This window comes from Hipposideros armiger, unplaced genomic scaffold, assembly GCF_001890085.2.
Source record: "Hipposideros armiger isolate ML-2016 unplaced genomic scaffold, ASM189008v1 scaffold_924, whole genome shotgun sequence".
NCBI lineage: Eukaryota > Metazoa > Chordata > Mammalia > Chiroptera > Hipposideridae > Hipposideros > Hipposideros armiger.
Window position 1 is genome coordinate 392,739 of NW_017732274.1, and position 11,089 is coordinate 403,827.

At 45.3% G+C, this 11,089-nt stretch overlaps 1 protein-coding gene across 3 annotated transcripts in view; it reads right to left on the reverse strand.

Moving 5' to 3' along the window:
* Positions 1–2,726: 2,726 nt before the first annotated feature.
* ELAPOR1 (endosome-lysosome associated apoptosis and autophagy regulator 1) overlaps positions 2,727–11,089 on the reverse strand; it is a 79,876-nt gene continuing 71,513 nt past the window's right edge. For 2 of the 3 annotated variants that reach the window (XM_019630637.1, XM_019630635.1), the window contains 7 exons: positions 9,629–9,809; positions 9,249–9,345; positions 8,647–8,748; positions 7,351–7,477; positions 7,095–7,273; positions 6,424–6,589; positions 2,727–5,314 (listed from right to left, as the gene is read on the reverse strand). In XM_019630637.1, the coding sequence (XP_019486182.1) occupies positions 5,246–5,314; positions 6,424–6,589; positions 7,095–7,273; positions 7,351–7,477; positions 8,647–8,748; positions 9,249–9,345; positions 9,629–9,809 (921 nt within the window). In that variant the 3' untranslated portion in view covers positions 2,727–5,245. Of the gene's footprint in view, positions 5,346–6,423; positions 6,590–7,094; positions 7,274–7,350; positions 7,478–8,646; positions 8,749–9,248; positions 9,346–9,628; positions 9,810–11,089 lie in introns of all 3 variants that reach the window. The other variant, XM_019630636.1, reaches the window with a different exon arrangement.

Below are 11,089 nucleotides of genomic sequence, written 5' to 3' on the forward strand. Positions count from 1 at the left end.
GCCCGAGCTGAGCAGCCGCTGAGCTGCCAACAGGTGGCAGGAGGGCTCAGCTAAAAAAAAAAAAAAAGAAAAGAAAATGTGGCCTTTTCTTACAGGGCAAAAACCAGTGGATAGTTGTACCTTTATCTCCACAGGACTAACACAGTGCCTTATACATGGCAGGTGCTTATTACAGCCCCCTTGGAGGAGTGAGTTGCAGGGAGTAGGCTAAGGGGTAGAAGCTTGTTGCAGGTTCAGGAAGCAGAATCCTAGGTGAGATGCTGCCTTGGGGGTTCTGGGCAGCTAATGGGCATCCCAGGGGGAATGAGTGCCCTCAGGGAGGGGGCAAGAAAAGAGGGTGGGGTGTCCAGCCGTAGAGGCCATCCTCAGTGTTCCCCAGTTCAGAGCCGGCTGGTGTGGGGGGCTCTCTTGGGCTTCACTTTAGCACCTATTTCCTCTTTGTTCCTCTTTTTATTTTGGATTTAGAGTAGGATTTCTCAGTGTTTGACAAGCAAGCCCTATCCTCTCACCCCTATGCTAGAAACCTTTAGTGACTCCCTCTTCTCAAGAGAATGTCCAAATATAGCTTGCAAAGCCCGTCGTGATCTGCTCCTCTAACATGCTCCCTCTTTATTTCTTGGCATTCCCCCCTCACACTGCCCCATACTGAGCTGCTTGTGGTTCCCCTTCCTTACCTCTGAGCCCTTGTACAAGCTCCTTTTACCTAGAACTCCTTTTCCCTCCATTTTTCCGCTGGCTAATTTCTTCTTCCTCCAGGAAGTCTTCTCTGATACCTTCTTCACTCCTTCCCCCAGATTGGTTTGGTGCCCTTCTAGGTTCCCACAGTACAGTAGCATTAATCATACTGTTTCAGGAGGAACTGACAACCCAAGCTCCAGTTCTCAGCTGCCCACTCCCTTCTATTAGATAATAACAAAGGAAGTTGATGTTGCTGTCCTTGGGCAGCCAAGGAGGAACTATTTAAAAATAGCTGGGTGAGGGAAAGTGGCCAGGACCTGGGTGGCTTTGATGCTGCCTCTCCCTCTTTTAGAATTGGAATGAGGCATCAATTCTCCTACCACACTATGGTTCAGGGAATTGCATTTTGTGGGATTGTTATCTTCAGGACTAAAGTGGAATTATTTATATTCCAAACTCTCCTTGAATAGCTCTTTAATTATCTATAATGTTTTGTATATGCAACCCCACATCAGTTTATTTGCAATGGCCATTGTTGCTCTGGTTCTCAATCAATTAAATGTCTTCTTTAAGTTTTAGTCCAAGTCATTCGTGTCTTCTTGCCTGATCACCTGACAGTGTGTTTTGCTTTTTTGTTGGTAATTGGGAAGCCCTAAAATCATTGACACATTCCACTCCCCTTTCATCCTCCCCCCACCCCCATCATGTCTGCTGCTTGTTTGGTGCATTGGGACACTGCACAGTATATGGTTAAACTCATGTAAATTAATTGTTTCTTCCTTATTGTATCCCCAGTGGATGAGCCAGAAAAGGTTTCATAGTGGGGTGACTTTGAAGATGGGGTGGGGGTTTGTCAGGTGAAAAGGAAGGGGAGGGGCAGAGGCATATGCCAGAGCTGGGAGGCGTGAAAGAGCTTATGACTGAGGGACAGTCAAAAGTTCACTGAGGTTAGAGGATACCGGTGGGCTTTTAGGGATCTTACACTCCGCATGACTAAATCTGTTGGAGGTACACGTTCTTCACCTGTCATAACAGGCATAGTACCTAACTCTAGGGCTGTTCTGAGAACTTAGTGGGCAATGCTATGAAAGCTCTTAGTCCAGGCTTGATACATAGAGATGTCACATTAATGTGAGTTTCCTTACCTATTGTACTTCCCTTCTTAAGAAGAAGGTAAATATCACCCCTGCTTATAGGATAAAGTCTATAAGCAGGGGTGATATTTAAAAGATTGAACCACCAGTACAACCCAGGTACCACCCAGTCAAAACAGATATGAGTCAAAACCAACCAGCTGAGGGAATTCTTTCTAGGGGATTAAGTGCCCTTAACTAGAGTGAAGAAAAGCACTGAGGCAGAAAAACCCCACTACCCTGGGAAATGTTAGGTTCTCGATGTCCTCTAGGACTTTATCCATATCTAGTCTGTAATAATCCACCTCAGACCCAAACAAGCTAATTTTACTTTTATTTGTGGACACACTGTTATGTGGCTGACCTCAGCACCACCCGAGAGAAAACTGACCTAGAAGGGAAAGAAACTAACATGCTAAGTGTTTTATATATGTTCTCTCTTTTGAACCTTCCCCAATCTTGAGAGGTGAGGCATCATTAGATGCATTTTATTATTATGGAAACCGAGACTTTGGTTGTTGGTGATGAGAGGCATCTAGCCGAGGTCCATGTTGCTCCAAAGTACGCTCTTTTCTCTGTCACTTTGGATTTTCAGAATCTTTCTCCTCTTCAGTTTAAGCTTCAAGGTCATTTACCATTTCTCACTCACCCATCCAGCCATCCAACTCATGTTGAAGACAAACAACTTGAAAGATATGTTTTAATTTCACACACACACACACACACACACACACAGAGAGAGAGAGAGAGAGAGAGAGAGAGAGAGAGAGAGAGAGAAAAGTGACATGCAATCCCCATCCCCTAACAAACTACACACTCTTGGAATACAGAGTAAGAAGGAAATCCAACCAGTCTGGATGAGATAAAAATTTGGTTTCACAAAGCTGAAAAATCCATTACAAAGTCTCTGTTATATAAATATAGTCAGTCTTATCTTTAATGTTGAGTCAGACTAAAAAAAAACAACTAAAAAAGCGTTTTGTTGGCATAAGAAATCTCCTGGTCCTTGAATACACCACAATCTTCATTTGTGTTCCCAGCCAAATACAGGTGACACCTACATGAGGAGAGATCCTTGTGTGTTCTAGGACTTTAGGTAATCAATTGGGGTTTAAATCTTTTATCTCCTGAGCCCATACTCCCTCCCTCAGTAGCTTATGCAAACCACTATAGCCTTAGTTTAAGGGCTAAAGGCTTTTCATATATACCATCTAATGTGTCTGTTCTAAAATTGATTATGGTGATGGATACATTATCTGTGAGTATGCTAAAATCCATTGACTTGTAAATTTTAAATAAGTGAATTGTATAGAGATTTGAACTACATCTCAAAAGAGCTGTGAAAAAATATATCTAATGTGTCTAAGTTGCTAGGGGAGCAATAGATGACCCTGATAGCATAACTAAGGGGTTCCTGGAAGGACCCAGGAGAACCACAAAAGTTGGTACACTAAGGGACAGTAAAAAGGAGATCCTTAAAGTATTATGACTAAATCAGTGGAGTTAGAGATTGCTCTGGGAGCACTCAGTTTCAAGATGTCACAATAAAGAAGCCACCGGGGTATGTACTTTGTCCTACAGCTTCTAGAATAGTCTAAGGATGTTCTGTGGGCTTTGTCACAAAAGCAAGTTATGTAGTTGGCAAGCTGATGCCCAGGGTGTTGCTGAGGACGCAGAAAAACCTTAGGCTGGAGCTAAGGAGCTAGCTATTTGCATCCATTTGGAGAAATTCCAACATGGCCACAGCTCCTGTGAGGAGGGAGGATTTGAAAACCCTAAGAAAAATTTCTAGATTTATTGAATCAAAGGGACTGCCTGCCTTCAGTGATGCTGTTGTTGGCCAGAAGTCACGGCAGGGCTCCAGTTCTCACTGACCCTTTTATAAGACGACTGCCGGGGCGGCAATGGCTAAGAAGACCAGCAAGCTATCTCTTGGCAGACGCACGACTTAGAAATGCTATCTCCATTCTATACCTACCATCTGATTACCAAATGGCCACTTGAGAGAAGAGGCACAAACCCTGGGCACCTGGGTCCTTGACCCAGGGATGGTCATTCTAGCCTGATAGGGAGGGAGGGAGAATTGCCAGTAGTAGAAAGCAAAAGGAAATTTAAACTCTTGCTCTGGTTTTACCATTCTAGTTAAAGTTCATTGATTATATTTGGTGTAAAAGTGGAGAAAAGGGGCACAGAGAACACTAGCTTTACTCACCTTTCAAAAGGATGCTGCCAGACATTGGGGCCAGAAGTCTTTTTAGTGTTTTAACACACAAAGAAAAGGGAAGGACAGGCTTGAAAGTGCGATGTGTCCCAGTTTGGTGAACACTGTGTTTAACTCCCTTAGTCTTTCTGCCTCGAAGACTGATCTTGTTCTGTTGCTGGGATATGGTCCTTTTTCGGCTAACCTAGACATTGTTTATTCAACATGGCTGAGCAGACTAAAAGCTCAGAAGCAGACATAGCCACCTCAGGTCCATCTCACTGGGCTGGATCTCTCAGTATGGCCCCATTAAAACCTTGGCCTCTTGTGTCCTTTCAAAATATGTTTCATGATATAACCCAAGCCTCTAGGAATGGGGCATTCAGGGATAGGGACTTTTCCTCATTGGCAGGGTTTGTCATTTCTGTGGGTAAAGACAAACATATAATAAGGCTAGAACATCCAAGTTTGGGGCTTACCTGGTTCTCTTTAGTGTTACTGGAAGATAGTTTAGTGGGAGATTTTTAAAAAATGGAGAAAATAAACTCGCCAGCCCTTTGGGTATTTTCTCAATGAACTTTTCTTTTGGCGCCAGTAAGAATATTTATCACTTACTTAAGGAAAGGGAATGAAGTTTAAAGAACAAAACCAAACCTTCATTATTGCCTTTTCTTGCCCAGGCCTTGCTCACCTGGCCCTCAGCCTATCCATTACACTCAGTCTGAGCTGGTAACCCAGGAGAGATGAATCCAGGCAACCATGAAGACGGTCCTCTGGGGAACTCCGATACCCTCCTCACTCATCCTCTCCCCTAAAGAGATCATGAGCCCAGGGCATATGATTGGGGAAACTCCCAGCTGCTTCTGGCCTTAAATGAGAGGGCAGAGGAAGTAGTTTCTATTCTTCAGAAGAGAGAAATCTTTTCATTCCAGAGCTATAAGAATTAGGAACAAATGTAGCTATGGCTCTGCGGCTGGACCATTTTGGGAAACAAGAGGCAGTCAAGGGAGTAATATACAAACAAAATGTGGGTATATTTGGCAGGTTGGAGGCAAGCAGGAGTGTTTGGGTACTCTATATAAAAAACCCCAAAGATCTGAAATTCACTTCTGATAAGGCCACAATGAAGAGATTTTTCAGCAGTGGGTGTTGCAGGAAGCTGGCACCCAAACTGTCACAGGCTTGCAAGGTGATGTGCCACGGCGAGGAGGCAGGAGAGGCAGGGCAGTGCCTCTCACAGGTCCATGTCTGGGCCTCCTGAGGATGTCTTCAGTGGCACTGAGTCAAATCCATCAGGCGTCCTCTGAAAGAGAGATGGTGACAGGAGCTGGCTGCTGCGCAGGGGCAAGTTTGGGGAACAAAGGAGAGAAATGGAAAAGAGGTGACAGAAGGAACCCTTGTGGAATTCCTGCTTTCAGTGGAAACGTAGACATAAGCTACCCTCTATTCTTCTTGCTCCCTTCAGTCAGTCAGAGAATAAGAAAAATCTTTAAAACCCTCTGCTTTGCTGAATTCTAGAAGTTTCAGAAAGACTCAAGGGTCTCATGGTGAATAATTCTCCCACTGGTAAAAGAAAAGGAAAAATCAAGGTCTCAGGAAGCCTGGGAATCCCTCTGGTAGGTCAGCACGAAGGGATTCAGCAATCTGAACACATACCCGCCTCCTTTCCTCGCTGTCCCTCCCTGTCCTCTGTTCCTGCCTTCCCACCCTCCCTGCCCACACCTGTTTGGATGAACTGGTTCAGGGCAGCAGTGAGGTGCAGGTGCTGGCAGAGTGGGGCTGCGGAAGGCTGTGGCCCTGCAGTAGTTGCTTGGATGCTCTCCAGTGGCCCTATGCCCAGCAACAGTGTTGTCTGTCTTGCATTTATGAGCTTCAAACTCACCTACCCGCACAAAGCCAGCTCAGAATTGCTCAATTCCTAACAGCTTAGATGTAGCGATGAGTCAGCCCCCAGAGGGCCAGGCCCAAACATCTAGGGGACAGCACCCTCCACTGGCCAAAGGAGAGCCTCACTTTGATCAGAATCAGATACTAGAGATCACCTCTTCCCCTCCCTCCAAAAAAGAGCAGCCAGGGTTAGGGGTGGGGTGGGGTGGGGTGGGAATGATTCTTACAACGTGGATGATTCAATACTCCTTCTGGAAGTTAAAAGGCCCAAACAGTTCATCAACTGGAGTGCATGTTGGGAGAGAAGGAGCCCAGTCAAGAGCAGCCTTGGGCCCCAGGGAAAAGAGTATTGGTGTGAAAATACAGAAGGCAGAAACCAGGATTTTCAGGGTGGGGTGATAGAATAGTATGGAGGGTGGGGAGTAGAGTAGTGGTTTCTGAACATTGTGGGCCATTCAGTGTCCTAGGACTGGTGTCTTCTCCAGCCCTCCAGGCTGACCTCAGGGCACTGGGCAGGCTTCTTACCTTGGAGGTAAATGATTTGATCTTCCCAAAGAGTGACTTCTTGCTGGTAAAGATGAGGTCATCCTCCACGTCCTCGCCTTCCATGATGGCACAGCTGTCAGCCGCTGGCAGGTCACAGTCCTTGAGGGTAGCGTTCATCACCAGCTTGGAGTACTTGTACTCTAGTCTGTGAAATGGGGATGGGAAAGACAAGACACCAAAATGTGGAGTCAGGGGGAAAGATGGACAGAGGTTGGGCTGTAAACAAGATGTTCCCAAACCATGGGTAAGGAAACTGACGTATAGCAACGTGGTGTTGGGCTGGGCATATAGCTAAGCAGTCTTGGCTCTCAGGTCAGTGATCTTTTTCCCTTAAGGCTGGCTGTTTCTTTGATCTCAAAGTTTAATAGACATATTAGAATCATAAAGTCATTATTTTTAATACTTATAACAAAGATACTCTTTGCTTTACTTTTGAGACTCTAATAGCCATTTATAGACTGCCATGTGGTACCATCCCTGTTCAGGAGTCGGGATAACCAAGGCATACATTGGATAACTGGCTCAACAAGTCAGAGTCACAGAAAAAAGTCCAGAAAAAAGCCCCATGAATTTATCCTCTCACATGTCCCCCTGGCTCAATGATCCACACCAGTCCATCCCAAATCTTCAATACCCCCATCATCATGTACTTTTGATTCTTTTTCCAAAAGTAACAGGTCAAGACGGTGAGCAGGATGGCAGTACAGGTGCCTGCAGAGATGCCCACTTTCAGCCAGAAATCTATCGTTTTGCAGATGGTGACTCTCTGCTCAGGCAGGGAGATGCCACTCACGCATAGCTTTGGTTCTCGCCACACATAAGTAGTCTTCTGTTGGGGAGAAGAACAAGGAACTCAGATGTCACATTCCCTTTTCTCCTGGGAAGTCCCTAAGCAGAGAAACATACCTGGATCCCAGCCACACAGCTGCTAACGATAGCATGGTAGTCAGCGGCTGAGCAGAGCGGACAAGCGGCCGCGCTCTCCCACAGGAAGTGGAAGTTACAGCCATCACAGGTCCCATCAGAGCACGTGCTAGAAAGCAAGAAGGAGACTTGAGCGCTTACTCAGTGGACCAGTGGGGCAGATCTGGTTGGAGTCCTGTCATCTCATAGCTTGCCTGATCCATTTTCTCCTTGCCAAACTGTTAACCCCACCAGGATCCTTCCAACTAATCCTTAACCCAGGTTTTGCTCCTTGATTTCCTGGACGATAAGAGGCCTCCCCAGGCTCTATTGGGCTTCCCACACTGTGTTTGTTTCTGCTGACATCAAATGAGAGCTAAAGTAAGGTGTCTTGAGCTCTAGCATGCTTGCCCCAGCCAACACCTCAGAGGCTCCTGTTCTCCCCATGAACTCGTGACATTTTGCAGAAGCCACTTCAATGCAGCTTCTTTGGGGTGGGGTTCAGGAATGGACTTCAGGTCATGGATATCTATTATGTACTTTCCTGTGACGTTGACAACATCAGCTGTGCTCTTACATTTTGACACCATTGCTGGGTCAAAATATCCTGCTTTGCTCCCCATCTCCCCGATCAGTTGTTTTAGAGAAGCATTTTCCAAACCATCTTTCTCAAGATACTAGTGCCCCTCAAGATGTTAGTTGGTGTTTTGTTGGGGTGGGTGGGAAAAGGTGAGGTGGAGGGGTACTGTGACCAAATTAGTTCAGGAATTTTTGATTTAGTGCACCAAGCTCTTAAACTCAGAATTGGATCTTTTAGTAGTGGAGATATTTCTAGGGTTCCCCAAACCTTTATTAATCGTAATCATAGCAAGTACACAGCCAGGCACCATGAAAATTCTTCAAGTCTCACTGTTTCATTTAATCTTCACTACAAGCCCCTGAGGGAACTTATTATTATCCCCATGTTACAGATCATGAAAAAGGAAGCCTAGAGGAGCCGAGAAATGTATCCACATTAACAGAGCAAGTGAGGAGATTAATCAAGTCTGGCTCTCAGCCCCAGCAGTTGGCCACTCTGCTGTGCTTCTGCCCCCATGATGTTCTGAGAATGTGAAGGGAGCTGAGATTCCTCCTTCTGCCCCATTGCTGACATCCACAGAATGAGGGTTTGGAGCATGACTACATCCCCAAGAATCCACTCATGGGTCTCAGACTGTTTTCTTGTTTATTCTTTTTTTGGTGATCTTTGGCTCTTGGATGGAATGATCCCAAGGAAGGGAGACTTTGTTATCCTTTTACCTTGGAAGTGACAGACTTCCCGGGGCAGGTTTCAGTGGACTACATCTGATGCGGATGGTGGTTGATCTCCCAGAACTGCAGGACTGAGTCACATCGTTGGATCTATAGTGAAAGCCAGCCCCCATGGAGAAATGAGTCACTGATCAGTGCCATTAGAGAGTCACTAAGTGGAGTCACCATGGACCAGGTCCCTTGCTGGGGAAGTCTGGACTTGGGGTCTAGCTTGACACACAGGTAGTACATAGGCCTTGGTTTATACAAGGAGAGAGTGGGGATCAGAGAGATCTGGTCAAGGGGAAATGCACTGGTTTAGGAAAGGTTAGCATGTGCATAACACTGGGGTGAGTGTCCTTAGGCAGGAAGGGAAGTCTGCTACAGATCACCCAGTATTTCTCCCTGCCTCCAAGGCAGACTTGTTCCAGTAAAACCCAAGAAGTGGGGATCAGGGGACTCTCAGCCTTCAGCTGTCATTGCTGGGTGGATCTGCTAGACCTTGGACATGTTTTGGCTTGATAAATCATAGGTGGCTAGGAAGAGAAGGATGTAACAGAAATTGTGGGGTAGCCCAAGGTTTCACTTAGATTAGCTTGGCCTCACATCACCTGTAAAAGAAGATCACGTCTGGTATTCCCAAGGACTCCGGGTGGAAAAGTTCAGCTGGGGCAGTGATTCCATCCAGAGTCTTATCTGTTGTCACTCCTGCCAAATCAGAGCTCAATAGTAGCATTAGCTGGCAACTACTTCAATTCTTTCAATACCTGTCATTATCCAGCCTTCCTTCATCCCATCACATCCCTGAATGGCTCATGAAAGGGTGAACCAAAGGTTTGTCAGAGACCCCAGTGGCACTTGGCACCCAGGATGGAATAGAAAACAGGTCTGGAGGTTGTCTCCTCATCTGGGGCCTTTCACCTCAGAGCCTGGTAGCCTCACTTTCTCTTACACGTATACACACTCAAGCTGGAGCAGCTAGGTTACTCACCGATAAGTCGATCAGCGAGGCTGACCGGCTGTGAGGACACTCCAGCCTTGTAGCCTGTCATCTCTGGGGGAATGATGACCGCCTGGCACACGTAGGCTGTGATGGATTTGGAGAAATCTGACTCGCCCTCCGGAATCCGGAAGTCAGTGACATTGTCGGTACACACGGACATTTTCTTACCCTGGGCAGGAGGGCGTGGGGAGGAGTGAATTGTCACAGACCCCCCAAAAGGGAACAGGGAACAGTTTTTTTCATGTCTAAAATTTCAACCTTCTAGGGCCAGCCGAGTGGCTCAGTTGGTTAAGAGCTCACTCAAGAGTGTGAGCCCTGAGCAACAGGGTCACCGGTTTGATTCCTGGCCCGGGCTGAGCTGCCAACAGGTGGCAGGATGGCTCAGCTAAAAAAATATAAAATAAAAAAAAATGAAAATTTAGACTTCTAATGGTATGTTGCAGTGGAATGATTCATCCCAGATCTAATTACAAGACAGACATCTTAAAAAAGCTAAAAATAAGGCCTAGGCGTCCTAGTTTCTGGAACTCTGGCTTAGTTGTCCCCCAGTCTTTTTTGTTTCCTTGGAGTCATGGGGAAGCCCTATATGAGCAGGGTTGTAATGGCGGCAACTGATTTGGAGATCTCGTCCTCAGCCAACAGTTAAGGGCCCTTCTTATCCTAGTCAGTTTCCTAGACAGATACTAAAATACATGACTGATCCCATGAAATTTTTTGAACACCTGGGTCACGTTCTCTCTGCGTCTCCCTTGGTGCTGTGATTCTCCCATGCTTGTCTCAGAAGCACTTTCCAGACAGAGACTTCCTGAGGTTAAAACAGACCCCATAACAAGCCCCTTCCTGTCTTGGGATAGGACATCTTAGGACCAATTGGAACCTACGAGTATGCTATTAAAAAAAAATTATCAAGAGAAGACAGTTTGCTTCTCCAGTTTTTAGCAGCCCTCACTGTATAAGAAATCTGGAAGATGGTAGGAATTGAGACTCCTTTTTCTTCATGATTTTGTAATAGAGGAAATATGAGGTATTGTTCCTTTAAAAATATTAAGTTTATGGAATATCAATACATAACTTGTTTGCTAATATAAAATCACTTGTTCAATATGTTAAATTGAAGTGGATTAAGCATTTAGAATGTAGGGTTTTCAGTATTACATATTTTATTACAAATCGAGCTAAGTTGCTAAATCTGGTATCTCAGTTTATTTTCTAGATTGTAAGAAAACATGAGAACAGAAAGAAACCTTTACATTATAATAAAAGAGTTACTTTGTTTTTGAACTGAGGGTCTATAGTATGAGAGTACACAGTAAACATTTTTTAAAAGAATAAAGGAGCAAGCCAAAAAAAAAAAACACAAACTCTCCAAATTCCCCATCTGCATCTCTCTCCCTATTCACTGAATGAAACTTTTGCTACATGGGGCTTTAATCAGTCTCAATGCCTGAG